General features: G+C 36.0%; 1 protein-coding gene across 5 annotated transcripts in view; it reads left to right on the top strand.

The window, feature by feature from the left end:
- VPS45 (vacuolar protein sorting 45 homolog) overlaps positions 1-19,504 on the top strand; it is a 69,095-nt gene that overhangs the window by 17,907 nt on the left and 31,684 nt on the right. For all 5 annotated transcript variants that reach the window (XM_055084353.1, XM_007109689.4, XM_055084352.1 and 2 more), the window contains exons 10-13: positions 131-298; positions 8,500-8,658; positions 8,873-8,980; positions 9,788-9,909. In XM_055084353.1, coding sequence (XP_054940328.1) covers positions 131-298; positions 8,500-8,658; positions 8,873-8,980; positions 9,788-9,909 — 557 coding nt within the window. The remainder of the gene's footprint in view (positions 1-130; positions 299-8,499; positions 8,659-8,872; positions 8,981-9,787; positions 9,910-19,504) is intronic.

Genomic DNA, 19,504 nt, shown 5'->3' with positions numbered 1-19,504 from the left:
TTAGTCTGGGCATTTTTTTTTTTTTTTTTCATGAAAGTCTGCCTTTTTTTTTTTTTTTTTTCCTTCTTCATACATGCCTATCCTCATCAAGAAATAACAGAACCCCCAATTGATGTTTTTCCCATGGCAGGCCTTTGTTGAGAATTACCCACAATTCAAGAAGATGTCTGGGACTGTATCAAAGCACGTGACAGTGGTTGGAGAGCTGTCTCGGTTGGTCAGTGAGCGGAATCTGCTGGAGGTTTCGGAGGTTGAGCAAGAACTGGCCTGTCAAAATGACCATTCTAGTGCTCTCCAGGTATCTATTCAATCCAATTTGATGAGCACCTACTATGTGTAAGGCACTGTGCCAGGCAGAGCAAGAGATACAAAGGCAAGTAATCCTTCTTAACCAACATGGAATTTACAGTGTAACAGGGAGTTGAGACAAGAACACAAATTAGTATTATTTAAGATAGATGTATGATAAGAGGGACAGTAGAATAAAAATGTGCAATTTCAAAGGGTTCAGGCAATTAATTGAGTGTTTAGGAGGGCAGCCTAGTCAACTAGAAAGAACGCTAGACTAAAATCAGAAGATCTGAATTTCAGTGTTTGATTTGCCACTGCTGGCTCTGTGACCTGGAGCTGTTGGCTTAATCTCTGAGCCATTTTCCTCATTTGTTAAATAAGTATAATGATATTTATCTCACAGCATTGTCAGGAAGATTTTAAAAATATAATATATTAAAATGCATTATCTAGGTTTTTATTATTGAACATCTGCTGTTTATTCCATAAACATGTGAATGCCTGCTCCATGTTCATGGTGCTGTGAGGATCTAGTGGTACAAAAATGAATAAGATACCATCCTTTTCCTCAAAAAGTTCACATTTTAGTAGGAGAGAAAGAAATTTAAACCAGGAATTATAATATATGCAATAAGTGCTATACTAGAGGTATTACAAAGGGATATGGAAATACAGAGGAAGGACAACTGTTTTCCCTAAGGATGAATCTTCTTAGAGCTGCTTAGAGACGATGATATTAGGTTTGGTTCTGGACAAGTAAATAAGTAGAAGTGCACCAACCAGAGAAAAGGAAGGAAATTCTCAGCAGAGGGAATGCAGGCATGGAGATGTGAAAAAAAAAAAAAATTTTTTTTTAAGGGAACAGAGACTAATTCAATGTAGCTAGTGCTGGATATAAGATGAAGAGTGGTCTTAGATAAGCCAGAAGGACAGATTGAGGCCTGGTTATGGCCATTGAAAGGAGGTTGGGCTTTAATCTTAAAATGATGAGAGCTATCAGAGGATTTTAGAAAAAAGTGACATAATCTAATCCAAGCCTCATGAAATTTACAGTATAAGTTGAAGAGACAAAACTAAAGCATGAATAACAATTAGGCAGTGTTTCAAGTTAATATTTAATTAAGTCAAAATTGTGGTACTGACTGTAATAAGATTTGAGGTTATTAGGGACAGTTTCTTAGAGAAGGTGATATTAAGATGGACCATAAATAATGAATAGAATCTGGAGGAGGATTGCAGCAAAGAAAAGATGCAGAACTATGCAGAAAATAATAAACAGCATGACCTGTTGAGAGTGGGTGTGCAAGAGACATAGGAGATAAAATTGAATTGGTAAACAGGAACTAGTTTATGAAGACACTTGTAAGGGGGATTTGTACTTGCTGAGATAGGCAAAGAGATCCAGTGCAGAGTCTAACGTAGAAGTTGATATGATGAAAGCAGTATTTTAGGAAATTTAATCTAGTAAGGATGCTTTGGAGATGAAAAAAATTAAAGTCAGAGAGGCTAGAAGACTCATAGTGATAGTAGTAAAAATGTACAGAAGGGCAAATATGAAAGACATTTCAAAGGGAGAAAATAACTATTTAGTGGCAGATTAGATATAAGGATAACAAGACAGAACAAATCAGAGATAATTCCAAAATTCCTGAGACGTGGCAAAATGTGGTATCACTGACAGTAAGTAACTTGGGAATGAGAGTCCTTTGGGAAATAGCTGTTTCTAAGCCACTTATTATAAGAAGCACATTTCCTTATTAATAGGACCCTATATTCTAAAACTTAGTCTCTTTCTTTCCCTGCTGCAATTCTGCTTTATGGTATAATGGTATAATGGAAACAACACAGGCTTTGGAGCCAGACTGTCCTGGCTTATGTCCTATCTCTATGTATCAAAGTTTCTCTGGGAAAATTACTTATTTTGCCCAAGCCTCAGGGATAATGATTTCAAACTTTTAGGTTGTTATCAGGATTTAATGAGATATAAAATGCTTCCCATATGGTAGGTACTTTGTAAAGGTTAGTTTCCTTCCTCTAAGCATAATTTTTTAAAGATATGGTACAATCAAAAGAAAGAAATTCACCCACCTGTGGTTGCTCTAGTTATACCAAAGTCTTCACTGTGATTTATGTTGATAGTTGTTGGTTTTTAATTTTTAAAAATGTTTATCAAGAGTTCCTCTGAAAACACCATCATTTTGAAAATCATAAAGATGCTATTTGCTTTATATTTATGAAAAGTACTTCTGTCAACACTTAATTTTATCTCTGTGTTCTTAAATCTTCACAAAGAACTTTTAGGCTGACTTTATATTTTTAGCTGTATTAAATGCTAATTTTTTTAATCTATTTTTTTATTGAAGTATAGTTGATTTACACTGTTGTATTAATTTCTGCTGTACAGCAAAGTGATTCAGTTATACATATATCAACATTGTTTTATATTCTTTATATCATTGTTATGATAAACCATTATGGTTTATCATAAATTCTAATTCTTAAATAGATAATATAAGTACTTGATGAAAGAGATACATAGTAAAAACTGAGTGTTAGTTTCACTTGTATCCTTACAGTTATTCTGTGTGTGTGGCAAGCCTCTATGAGTGTGTATATTTCCTTCTCTCTCTTGTTAAAATTCAGATGATACCATACTGTACACATAGCTCTGCATTTTGCTTTTCCCCTTAACTGTGTATCTCAGAGATTGTTCCAGACCAGAACCTAAACACTCATTCTATTAAATCACTAAAAAGTATTCCTTTGTAAAGATACATCACAATCTATTTAACTTGGCCAACTCATTTTAAACAACACTATTAATAACAGTTTATAGTTGGTTTGTGGGCCTAATAGAAGTATTCCTATGAAAACTTTTTATTTTTCTCAATAAAATGAAGTTTTTTCTCTTATTAAATAAAAACAGAATTGTGTCCTGTAACTAAATTTAAATTTCCTTATGTTTTTTTATCATTTTATTTTTCCCTTTAAAACAATAGAACCAAACTTAATCACTAGCCAATTTTAGTATCTTTATTTGTATCTCACCATATGGAAAGCAGTTAGAAAAGGCTACTGTAATTCCTTGCCTGAAATCTTATTTTTTGTTCATTTTAAAAGAAAAACAGATACTTTAAAATATGAATTCCATTTGTGATCCACTTTATATTTTTAAAAATTATCTTTTGAAGGTTTTCTTGCCCAGGGTATTAGGGTTTTACAGTGAGCAGTTGATTTGGACTCCCCCATCATAAAGGATTTCTTTGACAATATGATTTAAATAGTCAATAAAGAGAACTTTTAATAATGAGTAGATGCCAGGGGCCTGACCCCTAGATGGGTTACAGCATTCCTTGGCTTGACCTTAGGTGATAATAAGCAATGAATTGACTTTTGAGTAAAGATGAGGTTTGCTTTATTGAATAGTAACTGTATCATGGTGAGGCAAAAAAAGCTCATGCATTGCTAAAAATTAACCTATAAATTGCTGCCACTTCTAACCAGTTACCCTACAGGGTAACAAAAAATTTGATTCAGAAGAATTTCACTAGAACCAAACTGCAATGTACTATCATTGAGACATATGCATAGCCTTGGAAAAGACTCATTTGATTAGTAAGGAAGATTCTTTTTCATACCATAAAGAGAAAAATCTTCAGAAAGTAAATAATTTCTCCCCCTTTTCTTGTCATATTACAGCTTTTCATTTGGAAGGAGGATCTAGTCTTTTTATATCCTTCTTTCCTGGCCTTGGGTAAAAGATCTCAAATCATCCCATTAATAACACGTAGTAAGGACAATAAATATTCATTAGAGAAATGAAGATAAAGAGTTCTGTTTGAAGCAGTATAGAATAGTGGCTAAGAGCTTGAATCTTTGATGGCTTGGGTTTGAAAATGATTCTTAACCACTCCAAGTCTTAGTCTCTTTGTCTGTAAAATGGGGGGAAATATCAGTACTTACTTCAAAGATTTTTGTGAGGGTGTAATGAGCTAATACATGTAAAGCACTTAATACGGTACCTGGTACTTATAACATTCAATGAATATTAACTGTCACTATTTTCAGTATTATTGTTTGATGGTACATTCTCTTTTCTTTATGGCATCAAGGACATGTTTTTTAATTCACTCATGATCTTGGAACTCTCCCTGATTTTAGAAATGTTTTTTTGCTTCTCGTTAAAATTGTAAGAAAATTGTTTTGGACACATTGAGCTGACAATTTTACTTTTACCAACTAAGAGTAAAAATGATCCTTTTCTCTCTAAACTATCATTTGACTAGTATTTCAGAAACAGTGTTGACCAGCAGAAGACCTACACCAAAGCTAAATTTGACTAGTTATTAAGTAAAAGAATACTGACTCATGTATTTACCAGTTAGTGGAATTGGGTCCTGCCTACTTTCTATCATTTTTTCTAGATAAGCTCTTTATAGTCCCATAACACTGTTCTCTCAAACTGTTAGATTAGACTCATTATTTAATCATATCAGCATGTTAAAGACTTCCACCAATTTCATCTTGCTGTTCTAATCTATTGGCTTACAATGCTATTCATTGAGTGTTTTACTAAATTACTGTGATAGTTGATAACAAGGTACAGATCCTGTTCTTTAGGTTAAATTAAAGCAAAAAAAAAATGAGGACTATCTTTAATTGCATACTTCAACTGTAATTTGTACAATGGTTTAAAGTATAGGTATGTCATTACAAAAGTTTTTTCTTGTACTGCTATATCATAGTATTGGTAGAAGAAAACAGAAAAGTATAAAAGTAGCCCAAAATAATGGAAGAATCTCTAAATATCAGAAGAGAAGAATTGTTTTTTAATCAATGTCTTTTGAATGAACATTAGCTCCTTTTTGAAACTTGACCTTCAAAGATAGTGTTTTTGCATTTCTTTTCCTATTCCTTCATTGGGCCTACACTAATGTTAGAATTCAGTGGAAGATTTTTGAATCCCATCTTCTTAAGTGGACAATAGTTTTCTGTTTCACTCTTTATTCAGCCATTGTTACTATGTAACAGTATACTTTTCTCCCTTGATTATCTCAAGGTTTACGGGAAATTTAATAAGAAAAGAGATATCAAAAAGTTCATTATTTAATTCAGTCATATTTCCGACATATAAATACCACTGTGTAACACATACCTCCTATGTAATTAAAGTCTCTCGGATTCTTTTTCTCCTCTTCTCTGGTTAGTACCCTGGAATCTCAATATAATGTATGTCACTGTCAGTCAAATTGATGAGTCAAGTAGCCATGAGGGAAATAGTTCAAAATTAAGTCAAAGGATAACATGGGATCCAGGCAGACAAAAAGGCCCTGCTTCTTCAAGGACTTATATAGCTGAAAAAGAAGAAAGAATTCAGCTTGTATCTACAGGTTTCTTTTCATGAGGGAATAGATAAGTCTAACTGGAACACTGACCTGAGCCATGGGTTGGGTCCTAAGGGCTCAAAAGTAAGCAAAGTACTCTACTCAGCGTAGTTTTGGACCAGATCTGGGCTATCGGATCAGAAGGCCTCCCATTGAGGGAGAGCTAAGAGTCAAGCCGCGGACTCTAAATACCAGTACCAAATCTCAAGGATTAGAAGCGGATTTTTTAAATGGGAAACAGAGCCAAGAGTCAAGATTCAAGGAAAGGTAATTAGAAAGGAGCAAATAGGAAGGGTATAAACTGATTACTGCAAATAGCCTTTGACTGTCCGCATACCAGTTTTTGTGGGTTTACAGTTACTTGAGTATCTCAGATTTGCTTAGAAGTACAGGGACAGGTCAGTCAGAAGTTGAGTAGATTTAAAGTAAAAAGAGAGTGACTGCAAGGGCCGAAAATGAAACATTGTGCCTATAAGAAAAGCGACAACAGAGATCCCAGATGGATGTTTTAAACTTATGCCAGGTTGACTGAGATACATATGAAATTGTACATTTTTACTTGATAATTAATTTGTATCCTGAACTTTCTCCATATTATAATAGAAATTAGTGAAACATTTAAACAAATATTCTAAATAGTCTGTATTTAGTCACTGCTGTGTGGAAACATTACCACAAAAGGAAAAAGAGGTAAGGAAAATTTTATGACTGCAGGGTTTAAATCTGTAGAAGAGAAATTTATTGCTTTTTGATCCTGTAAGGACGATGGTAGTGAAATGTTCACCTAAAAAGCAACAATAAGAATCCTACCCAGAGAACTTTCTACTTGAAAGCTACCTGGGAGGTTCCCCATTTCATCATAGTCCCTCTTTAGTGTGAAAAAAAGAGTTCTTAGTCATTAGACCTGGTTGTTGTGAAGTACTAAAAAGACAATGTATATAAATGTATCTTGTAAGTTGCAGAGTACTATACAGATGTTAGTTGTTATGTCCTCAGAATCCAGTGCCCTCCAAGGCTCTTACTAGTCTTTCAGCCCAACTCATTTCTTTCTCTGATTTCCATATTCCTATTAATAGCATCTCTTTCAGTCTCTCAAACTAATTCCAAAATTTAGTTTTTAAGACCTTTTATAATTGATCCCTCAGTAACCAGATGAACTTCTCTTCACTTTGTGTCCCCTGTCCCCCATTGCACTGATTTTCAGTTTTTGGTTTTTGTATGCATATGTTTCTGTTATAATACCACATATGTGTTCCTAAAAAAGCCTCACATTCTGCAAAATCATGCACTAAAAATAAACAAAGGTTATGGGAAAATAGGGTTATAAGCAGATCACTTAAGATTTATATAACTAAAAAAGAGAAAGAAAAATCTATATAACTTTGTAATCAGAGCCCTGATAAAATAATAATCCTAATTAAAATGCTAGCACAGTTAAATTTCGCTGGCATTTGCACCTAGAAATGCACTCAGACCTTCCTTTTTGGTTACTCCTGGGGCTCATGTTTTATTCTTCGACATATAAGGTCTCAAAAATATTTGCTTCTCATAGAGACTTGTGTCATCAAAATTAAAAATACAATATGGGGATATCAGTCAGTTTGGGGTTGTTGTTTTGTTTTGCTTTTTAACACAGAAATATCTTTGCATCCTTTTCATTTGCACTTGCCCTTTCCCCACATAGCTTAACATTGTGGAAAGCACAGCAGTTCTTAAAGCTACAAAACCAGTTACTTCTAAAAAAAACACTTCTGTAGGATTTTCATCTTTTTTCCTTAACATATTGGTAAAGCTTCCTCTTTAAAGAGGAAACTTCTGCCTGATCTTTTCTAAATATTAACTTGCTGAAAAATTTACATGTAAACCAATATGCCTTCTGTGTTATTCCCATAGTTACCAATCTCATAGAGCTAAGTGCATTAAGAAACATACTTTATAGCAGAATGGAACATACTTGTTTTATACCCCTTTGCCCCGTTGTCTGTGAACTCATTGAGGACAGAAACTGTCTCCAATTCATCTCTGTATCCCCTCCAGTGCCTGGCATAGTGCCTTTTGCTTAGAGAGCGATCAAAAAGTATTTGTTGGCTCTAATTAATGTGTTCTGCTGCATAATAAATATAAATCTATAATATAGGGAAGTCCCTCAATGTGAGGACTGATACAACCTAAACATGATTTTGTCTAGCTTCCTTTGCTGTCAGTACCTGCCCTCTTAAGATCTTACGTATTCAGTTTAGATATTATATGCTGTTACATATTCATATCTCTGTAAGCCATGTTGAGACACATTGTTATATATGATGCTTCTTGGAGGTTAAGCCCAGTCCTCCTATGTAAAATTCTACCAAATTGTCTCCATTTCACTGGTCGGTCACTGACACTAAAAAAGGCAGTAGAGTTTTACAAGTCAACTGGTCAGTTCTCTTCTGTGCTGTATTGATTGAAGTGGTAGAAATAGTGGTGGAAATAGTATGTGTTCCTTATTGCAGTGAGGAAATTGCAACCTTTCCTACATGAGACCCTGGACCATCTCAATCAAAGGACAGAAAAGGGGAAATAACCATATTAAATTCATATTTGTCTTAAAGCAATTACAATGAGAATTTATGTCCTTATTTAATTCTTATCTTAGGCAAAAGGCATTTAATTTTCTGTAGTTGAAGCAGTTGCTAAGCCTGTGACTTGTACATTGCCATAGTAGTTATCTTAGTCATATGTATTTTAGTCAGATGTATCACTACCATTCAATAATTATTAGAACTAAGATATTATACATCACCCAAGTGAAGGGAGGATAAATGTTAGTTCTCTCTTTTTTCAGAATGTAAAGAGGCTCCTGCAGAGCCCCAAAGTGACAGAGTTTGATGCTGCACGCCTGGTGATGCTTTATGCTCTGCATTATGAGCGACACAGCAGCAATAGCCTACCAGGATTAATGATGGACCTTAGGAATAAAGGTGTTTCTGAGAAGTATCGAAAGGTAACCAGATTTATATATTAATCCCACCAAACAGGTACCAAGCTCTGGTATTATAGCCTTAACTCTGACAAATGATGTCATACTGTTTTTATTCATAGAAATGTATAATTCTGTCCTCTCATGTTTTCATTTCCTTAATAAAGTTATTTTCTTCCTGTTCCACAAGCAATAAGGGGTTGTTTCTCTATTTTTTTTTTTTTTTTTTTAAAAAAAGCTTGTGTCTACAGTTGTTGAATATGGTGGTAAACGGGTCAGAGGAAGTGACCTCTTCAGCCCCAAAGATGCTGTGGCTATTACCAAACAGTTCCTCAAAGGATTGAAGGTATGATATCTCTATGCTTTCCTAAATGAGAAACAGTTGAAGTCCCTGAAGCTGAGAGTGAATGAATATGATCTTCAAAGTAACTTCAGGATTGCTGCTGATCTAGTACTATGTCAGTTAAATGAAATTAAAGCAGACATCCTCTTGAAAGCTTTTTCTTTAAATACTTTCTGTATTGGAACAGCATCATCATTGGCCTAAATAGCTGAGAAGGGAATAATGAGATATTTCCAGGAAATACCCAAGAGTAAAAAGGCAGACAGTTCTGTTAGTCATAACTATTTTACTCCATTTGTTTAAGAGTTGTTAGGTTGTTTTTCTTTGACGGAAATTAAAGATGAAGCAAACAATTGTAGATCTTTAAAAAATACTAACCTATTTTCTTAAAATGGTCAAAAATTAGTTTTAATCTGCTAGCCTTTCTTATGTTTCCTGAAATTTTTCCATTTTCCTGAGTGTTTCTAGTCTCCTTTGCTACATAGTCCTTTTCTTTTATTTGTTCTACATATCATATAATATTTCCACAAAAGGAAGGGTGTCAGTGAAGAGATAGTAAAGGATTTAAGCAACTGCATTTTAAAAATTCCTTTATAATAGCTAACCTTAAATTACAGAGTTTTTTCATAAGATTAGAACATTTCTAATTGATGAAAATAATTAACTATAAAATTCTCCTCAAATTCCTGCTTGACTCTTGTCCCTTGAAATCTCTATTGAGTGCATGTCCTTTTCTGATATGAGTATCATTAACTGTTATATTGCAAGTTGCAAAAAAAATGACATAAGAACCATTTCCCCCTGTCTTAGGGAGTAGAAAATGTATATACTCAGCATCAGCCTTTCTTACATGAGACCCTGGACCATCTCATCAAAGGAAAGCTCAAGGAAAACCTGTATCCTTATCTAGGCCCCAGCACACTCAGAGACAGGTAAGATAACAAAGATATTAATAATAAAAACCAGAGACACTAAGAAAATAGGAAATTTAGGGTAATGTAAGAGACTACAACAAAGGTTATATCATTCTAATCTTCCTTCCCCAGTTGTTTCAGTTCTAAGATTCTTTTGGTTTTACATGTGCCAAAGTTAGATTTAAATTCCCCTACTAAGCCTGAAACATTATTTCTTTTGGAATAAAGAAACAAATGTTTTGGAGAGCCCCAAATACTGTGTCCTGTCCTTTAGTATCAGACCAGTTTACTTATGCCATTTAAGGTTCAGTTCCATGGCATCTAGCATTTGGATTTTCAAGCATTAAGGCCGAAAATAGATTTACTGCTTGATTGCCATCCAGAGCAGGTTGTTACTATTTTTGGTGAGGACTGGACTTTGCCAAATGTGGCCAGTATATAAACTGAGACCTAATTGACAAAGGCCTTTTGTCACACAGGAGAAAAGGATGGCTTTCTTTTTGGGTATTAACTGAAGGAAGCAATTAATTGTTATTTTAATCCAGTGGTTTGTTAGTTTTAATAAAAACAAAAGTTGTCCAAAACAACTTACATAGGCCAACCTGAAATTTTAAATATACACAGATTCTACCTAGTTATAAATTATATTCTTGTGTATTTTTTATTGGGACCACATATTATAAAGAGCCTAATATATGTAGCTGAATCCTATTGGATAGATTGATGTGAGAATTGTTACTGTTGGTATAATTCTTATATTATTTCAGCTAATCATAATCTAAGGCCTTGGAAGAATAGTGTTTTATAAATGTAATGAATTTCTGAAAGGAGAAAAATATTTTGAGGTACATAAATAACTCTTGTATGATAAAATATATTTTTTCACTTTTTTCCTTAAAAAAAAAAACCTCTGTAATTTGATAACAGAAGGAAAAAAAAAAAAAGAAAGAAATCTTTTTAAAAATCCAAGGTTAAGAAGCAGAACACCTGGGGTTAAATTCAGAGAGTATACTCATTTGGCATCAAAATTTAGAAATGTCAGCTAAGTGGTAAGAATGCAAACCAGCCCAAAGCTATTCACCTATCTGAGAGGCTTTTTGAAAAACAGTATAACTCTATTAAATGGCCTTCTAATTAACATGACAAAAGTAGCCACTTATTAGCCACTTATTGCTAAAGGGACATAATAGACCACCAGAAGAATATTGTAGATGATTAGTTCATGACAGCAAACCTTTCTAATTTGGGGAATTCATTTCCAAACAAAGTTCAAAATGAGGCTCTTCCAACAAAACGCACATTTATCAATTGTCAGCATCTGTTGGCATTTGTCACTATTACCTAAATATATATATAGTTAATAATTTATTTACTTCATCCTTTTATATAACAAATATTTGAATGCCTTCAATATGTCAAGAACTGCTGGGGAAATAGAAGTGACAGGAAAGACAAGGTACCTGCCCTCAAGGAACTTATATGAAGGAGACAGACAGTAAACTAGTAAACAAATAAAGAATATAATTTGAATGAGATAAGTGCTATTGAGGAAATAAATAGGGTAATAAGCTACAAAGTAACTTTGTAGAGGTGGGGAGGGCTACTTTAGATGGAGAGAACCTCTCTGAAGAAGTGATATTTAAGATGAGCTTTGAATTACAAGAAAGAACCAATCTCATAATGATTAGGAGGAAAAGCATCACAAATAGAGGGTACACCAGAACAAAGTCCTTGAAGAAAGAGAACTTGGCAAGTTCGTGGAACAGAAAGAAGTCCAGTGTGGTTGGAGCATAACAAGTAAGGAAATAAGAAGTTGAGAAGATAAGTAGGGCTGGATCACATAGGGTCTTATAGGCTCTGGTAAAGAGGTTTTTTAAATTTTTAAATGTCATAGGAACCCACTGAAGAGCTTTAAGCATTCAAGTGACATAAACTGAATTATGTATTAAGAGATCACCTTGTGGGGAGAATGGATTATTGAAGACAAAGTTAGAAGCAGAAAGACTACTTAGGAGGTGGCTGCAATAGTCCAGGTAAGAAATGAAAGTGCTTTGGTTAAGGAACCTAGGAGAGAAGGTAGAATCAATAGACTTATTTAATGAAGTAGAGTAATGGGACAAGGGTAAGGGAGAAACCAAGAATAACTCTCAGGTTTTGGGGGGAAATCAAGAGTTTTGTTGTTAAATTGCAGATGCCTGGTAGATAATCAAATGGAAATGTTCGATGCTAAATTGGGAGTCAACAAGATTTTGGTGATTTAAAGCCATGGGACTAGACTAGATCACTTAGGGGAAAAGAAGAGGACGCAGGACTAAGCACTGAATAGAGGATTGGAGTCAGCAATGGAGACTGAAGAAGAGACAGAAAGATAGGAGGAAAACCAGAAAAACTTGGTGTCATAAATATCAAACAGTGAGAGGTTACCTGAGACCAGTCTTCTGAGACATAAAAAAGGTGAGGACAGTGAAAAATCCATCAGACTATTCCCCAGGTTCAATGAGTTTGGAAGCCAAATTAGAGAGGGTTACAAGAGATATGACAAAATGGAGATAACAAACAGTATGTAACACTTTTTAAGAAGTTTTGCTTGAAGGGGTCAGAGAATGGGATGGTAGCTAGAAGAGATTGTAGGCTCAGGGGAATGAGAGATTCTAGAGCATACTTATAACCTGATGAGAATTATCCTAAAGAAGGAGAAATAGGTAATGCAGAAGAGAAAGGGCAAGAGTTGCAGAAGTGAAGTCTTTAGGAGACCTAGAACACAAGCAGAGAAGATTTTGATAGGAGCAGAGGTACTTCTTTCACTGTAACAGCTTTTTTTTTTTTAATTTATTTATTTATTTTTGGCTGCATTGGGTCTTCACTACTGCGTTTGGGCTTTCTCTAGTTGTGGCGAGCAGGGGCTACTCTTTGTTGCAGTGCACAGGCTTCTCAATTGCGGTGGCTTCTGTTGTTGCAGAGCACAGGCTCTAGGCGCACGGGCTTCAGTAGTTGTGGCATATGGGCTCAGTAGTTGTAGCTCATGGGCTCTAGAGCACAGGCTCGGTAGTTGTGGAGCACAGGCTTAGTTGCTCCACAGCATGTGGGATCTTCCTGGACCAGGGTTCGAACCCATGTCCCCTGCATTGGTAGGCAGATGCTTAACCACTGTGCCACCAGGGAGGTCCCCACTGTAACAGCTTTGATGTTGAGAACATGGGGGCCATCTTGTTTGATTACTTCTATTTTCTCAGTAAAATGACGTCAAGTTATCAGCTAAAGTACAGGATAAAAAGAGAAAACATTGTGAAATTGTTATCTTGTAGGCTTGTAATCACATTTACTACGGAAATGTAGTAGGACTTCTAGGCACGACTGAGTGCCCACTGGAGTTCTGTGGTCATTAATTTAAAATACAGCCCATGAACCTAGTTGTGTGGTTTTCTCTAGCAACTTTTAGCTGCACTAGATTAAATGAGGAGAAGGCTGATAGCTGGGTCCAACCAGGATTTTAGGAAACAGAAAAAGAAGGAGGGTATTGGATAGTGAAATAAATATTGTTGAATGAATTGGAGGTATTGATGAGGTCAAAGAAATATTACAGTAGAGGCATTAGCATAAGTGAATTAAAAGTTGAGGGAGTGGTTATTAGAGAAAGAGGTCTTCAATTCAAGATTTCATATTGTGGGTACTTGTAATGCAAAAGTTTATGTTATAATCATGGATGTTGGTGGCTGTGAGGGAAAAAAGAACGAATCAGTGTGGGTGAGGAGACCAGGATGTGAAATGAGTAATCCACATTGGTGTTAAAGTCACTGAAAGGGCTTCCCTGGTGGAGCAGTGGTTGGGCGTCCACCTGCCGATGCAGGGGAACCGGGTTCGCGCCCCGGTATGGGAGGATCCCACATGCCGCGGAGCGGCTGGGCCCGTGAGCCATGGCCGCTGAGCCTGCGCGTCTGGAGCCTGTGCTCCGCAACGGGAGAGGCCACAACAGAGGAAGGCCCGCATACCACAAAAAAAATTAAAAATAAAAAAAATAAAGTCACTGAAAATCTTGAAAGGAGCAGGAATGAAAAGGAGGACAGTAAACCAGAGCTGAAGTCTTCAGGGAATAAGAAAGTGACCAGGAAAGGAGGTCAGGAGAAAACAGTGCAACTATATCATAAGCTTCTAAGATAGTGGAAATTTTGAAGAAGGCAGAGAAATGGTTATGAAACCATAGTAGGGGGCACAGAGGATACCTATGCCACCTCCTGGCCCTGTTTAACAGGAAGAAGACCACAGAGGACTTGAAAAGACCTACTAAACAATTCACTTCTTAGTTTTCCATGTAGATATACTGGCACAAGTACACAAAGACATATACACAAGGATATTTACCAAAACATTATTTGTAATGGTAAAATAACAGAAAGAAGCTAAATATTTATCAATAGAGAACTGGTTACCTAGATTACAATACATTACTGTGCATTCTTCTTAAGAAATGGCATAAATCTTCATGGGATAATATTAAAGCTTTCTAAGATATATTAGATAGAAAATTAAGATGCTATAATATCCCTTTTGTGTAAAAAACAAAAAGCTTTATATAAGCATAAACGTGATTGTGTACATATGTGTATATAAATGTCTGTGCTTGACTATACATATATATATAATATATATGTGCAAGTATGTATGTTTATGTATACAGTAAATATTTCTGAAATAATAAATAAGAAATTGTTAATAATGGTTACCTCTGGATACTGAGACAGTGGTTAGTTGTATACATATCTATCCTTCCCACTAGGTATTGTATTAAGTATTGTAATCTTGAAGTAAGAACTATGTTTTATTAATATTTTAGTTTTTCACAATATTTAACAGTGCTTTACATATAGATGTTCAATAGATATTATCATATTTCTTATGTAGGCATCTGTAGTAGTTGATATGACAACATTTACAGTTGGGAAATATAAACTAGAGAGTAAATTTGGTTGATGTTACCAGACACTTTCGACTTTTGCAGTTTGCCTGTACAGTATTTTGGCTCTGTATTCACTTAGACCCACCCTCAGCTCTAGGCACCGTCTTCACACTGGGTTATCACATTTAAAAGAGTCATTGATTTTAGTCATCTTTATGGTTAACTTAAGTCTCATCATGATAGAACTTCTTGGTTTTGTTGTTATTGTCATATTAGAAGATATCAAAGGAGATCTGGCAACTACACAACTTTGCAAAACCAGGGACAGTTGTAGGAATGTTTTAGCCCTTAGCTTTAAGTTAGTGGTTAACCTGTTTGGCAGTATAGCTATATCCACAAATTGGGTTTGCTCTTTCTCGGCAGATGGGACTCCCACATATCCTATTTATCAGGCTAGATTTTTTTTTTCTCGCTCCAGAATTGTTTCTTACCCCTGATAAAAACACGCAACTTAAATATTTGGTGAGAAAAGGGAGCTATCTGGTCATGCATTCCAGAATTAGTCAATTCAAAAAGGAAGTACTCTTTCACATTTATACAAATTTAGTAGAATCTTGTTTTTGTTTCTATGAAAGCAGCAGTCCTTTCTCATTGGCCTTTTTTCCTACAGTCAATGCTCATATGATCTTTACTACCTGTAAGTACTAGATTCAAAAATTTGAATTTTAGCCAGAAGTATAACAGTCCACAAAGTAGATAAAATACTGCCTCTTAAAAGTTTGTTTTTCTGCTTAACTGAATGATTAACGATTAAAGTAATGATTTCCAGAAACACTATGTGTGAAAATTTTTTTATTTTTCTAATACAATAGGATATAAATTGGTTGGGTTCTCAAGGTGTCCTTGTATATGTGTGTGTGTGTATATATATATATATATATATATATATATATATATATACACAGCATGAACAGACTGCTGTTTTCTAATGTTTGCTATCTGCATTAATTAATGCTTTTGGTTGCTATGGTGAATTGCAGAGCACAGGAAGATGTGTACAAAGAATTGAACTTGTGTATTCCACTTAGCTTCAATTATCATATAAAAATGATTTGCTGTATGTTTTATTGTTGGCCTCATCAAAGCATCTACTTTTAAAATTCACCAGGGGAAGGAATTAAAAGGAAAAATGTCAGGGATGTTTTTTTTAAATTTTTTTTTCACCAATGTTCCTCCTTAAGCCAGCCTGACTAAGTAGTAGGAGGCTCAAGAAAACATTTATTAATGTTTTCATAACCAAATGTGACATAGTCATCTTTGTTAGGTACACAACTGAGTCAAGCTCTAAGAGCCTATCCCTACAATGTAAGTTTTGTCCTTATATTGATATAACCTATACCCACAGTTACCACCCGTGGCATCTTCTTCCCTCTCCATCAATACGAAAATACTCTGGCACCCTGAAATTATCAGACTAAAGGATAGTGTTCTCTGGCTATGTTAGAAAACTGCTTGAATTTATTCCTTCCCAGTTCTTGCCTTTCTTTTCCATAAGAAACATATGTACGATAGGCAGAGGGCAGCTATGGAAAAGCGGCATCATTTTCCAGGGTGATCCTTATTACGCCACTCAGCTGCTTTTCTTTTTTTTTTTAAGATTTATTTATTATTTATTTTATTTATTTTTGGCTGCATTGGGTCTTAGTTGCGGCACGTGGGCTCTCTTGTTGAGGCGCGCAAGCTAGTAGTTGTGGCTCATGGGCTTAGTTGCCCTGCGGCATGTGGGGTCTTATTTCCCTGACCAGGGGTCAAACCCGTGTCCCCTGCATTGGAAGGCGGATTCTTTACCACTGGACCAGCAGGGAAGTCCCTCAGCTGCTTTTTAAATTGACTTACCAGATCAAGAGCTCAAAACAAGAGTGTTACTGTCTAATTCTTCTCATCAGTCACTGTACCCCTGTTAGGGAGAAACCTGCTTCCCTTCTTCTTAATGGAGTATTCTGTGTAATTCATGAGTATTTACTCAAGAAAAGCTGCATAATGGGTCTCAAGCTAGATTTGTCCCTCAACATCAAGAGCACTGCTTATGGAATGTTACTGTAAAAAATACTCATTTTCTGGCAAAAAAACTCATTTCAGTTTTGAGGATTTTATTGTTTCTGAATACTGTAACAGCCTTTTTGTTTTCTCCTGTTTTCCACCTAGGCTGACCCTAGATAGTTACAACACAGACCAAACTATTGGTAGAGTGTCCTCTGTCTCCTTGATGGCACATTCTTATAACACTGGAATTTTTTTTTCCAAAGAACTCATCCTTTAATGAATATTAAACCAGTTGGGACTGCACTTCAGAAGCCATTATTATCTCAGATCATTGGTACCTCTAGAACCAATATAGTGGGAAGATTTAAATATATATATCCTTAGAAATTTAGTGTATATTCTTGACGGTAATACTATGGTAAAAGTTACAGGGACTCATATCAGTTTTTAAAATTACAACCAATTGTAGTTTATTTGATCTCTTTCTTATGAAATACACCCCTAAAGATCCTGACAAGAACTGAACTTGAATTTTAGATGTTCATATTCCCCTTCCCCTTCTGTAGAAATATTAGTAAGAGTTGAAACAACACATATCAGATGTAGAAAAAGACAAGAACCTGTATTTTGCCTGAATATTCAGTCCCCAAATAATTGAGAGTTTATCATACTTGGTAGAAAAATATTGCTATCACAATTATACAACTCGTCCTAAGCAAATGACCTTTTTCAGCAAGAAAAAGCTGGCCAGTAACGGGAGGCAAATACTTGAAGGAAGAAACCTTGATAGTATAGAAAATTTTAGTCATTCGTGAACAGTGGTAATGCTTTCCTATAAGTTTATGAAGAACCTCTTTCCCTGCACCTAAAGCACCAGATTAATATTGGATTAATAATTTAGGCTTAAGGCTCATATCTCCTTTCTGTGCTACTAGAGGAAATCATACAAATTATAGATTAGGGCCACTACAAATTCATTGTTTCTCCCTTCACTTGGGCCTTCAGGGATACTCAGTCAAACTTAGTAGTTCTCTCTCTTTGTCTCATTCACTACATCAGCTTAGAATGTTTTCCATAATGTCTAAGTCACCTGACCCACACCAGTGTTTCCTACTTCACAGTGGAAAAAATTGAGTCTGTCAGACATTAGCTCCCTCAGTGTCTAGCCCCCATGTTTATAAACTTAGTTACATATATCTACCTTAATCTCCTTCCTTCATTCTAAAGGAAATACATCCTCTTTTCCAATTCAGAACTAACCTCTCTGCCAACACTTGTTTTAGACTCCTACCATCACTGAAGGAAGCCTTTCTCTGTAATTACTTGCACTTTCTGTAATTATTTGTAATTATTTGCACTTTCTCTCCTCTCTCTCTTTCTCGCCCCCTTCTTCTCCCTCTCCCTCCTTCCTTCTTCTGTATTTTCAGCTTGTCTTCCTCTAATTACTTTTCCACAGACTACACGCATACTCAAGTTTCTCCTGTTAAGTAATGTATTTAAAGCCCTTGAGCCTGGGTTCTCCTCTAACCTGTCTTCTCTTCAGTCAAGCTTCTTGGATAAAGTCGCTATCTTCACTTCTCACCTCTTCAATCCATGTACCCTGGCTTCTTGCTCCACTATAACACACTGAAACTCTTCTTGGAAAATCACATTGCAGGAATGTGCACAGTGGTCTCTTTCAGTCCTCACGTATTTACCTCACTACTGCATTTAACACTTAACCATTCTGTTCTTCAAACTCACTTGTCCCTTGGCCTCTCCCTCTGGTTCTCCTCCTACCTATCTGACAGTTTCCTTCTCAATTGCCTTTGCTAGCTACTCTTCTTGCTTATCTTGTAGATGTTAAAGAATCCTCCCAAACTCTGTCTTTTGGTTCTCTTCTCATTCTACATGATCCCACTAGGTAGAACTCATCTATTCCCACGGCTTCAGCTGCCACCTGTATTCAGGGACATCATCAGGTCTCAATGTCCAGATGCCTGGTGGACATCTCCATTGGGATGTTCCACAAGAATCTCAAAAACAGCATCTTGGGCTTCCCTGGTGGAGCAGTGGTTGGGAGTCCGCCTGCCGATGCAGGGGGCACGGGTTCGTGTCCCGCAGTGGTTGGGAGTCCGCCTGCCGATGCAGGGGACACGGGTTCGTGTCCCGGTCCGGGAAGATCCCACATGCTGGGGAGCGGCCGTGAGCCATGGCTGCTGAGCCTGCGCGTCCAGAGCCTGTGCTCTGCAACAGGAGAGGCCACAACAGTGAGAGGCCCGCGTACCGCAAAACAAAACAAAACAAAAACAAAAAACAAAAAAAAAACACCCCAGCATGTTTTTGTCTTCCTTTAAGTCAGTCAGTCTTGCTTTCTTTGTTCTCAAACTTAAACCACTATACCTAGTCACCAAAACCAGAATACTTAAAGTTATCACAGATTCTTCCTTTATTCTCATCCTTCACATTTAATCATTGACCAACTACTGAATAAAGAGTCTACATTTTTTGTGTCTTCTATATCCAGTCCTTCCCCTCCACTTCTGGTATTTCTTTAGTTCCAACTTTTATCATAGCTTAAAAGTCTTACAGTAGACTTTTGTTCTCCAGGTTTTCCCACCAGCAACCCCCAATTCATTCTCACATAGCTGCCAAAATTATCCTTCAGAAAAGCAAGTTTGATCATGGTAACCTGTT

This window comes from Physeter macrocephalus, chromosome 4, assembly GCF_002837175.3.
Source record: "Physeter macrocephalus isolate SW-GA chromosome 4, ASM283717v5, whole genome shotgun sequence".
NCBI classification, from domain to species: domain Eukaryota; kingdom Metazoa; phylum Chordata; class Mammalia; order Artiodactyla; family Physeteridae; genus Physeter; species Physeter macrocephalus.
The sequence above is the reverse complement of the archived record's forward strand: the minus strand, read 5'-3'. Positions and strand labels throughout refer to the sequence as shown.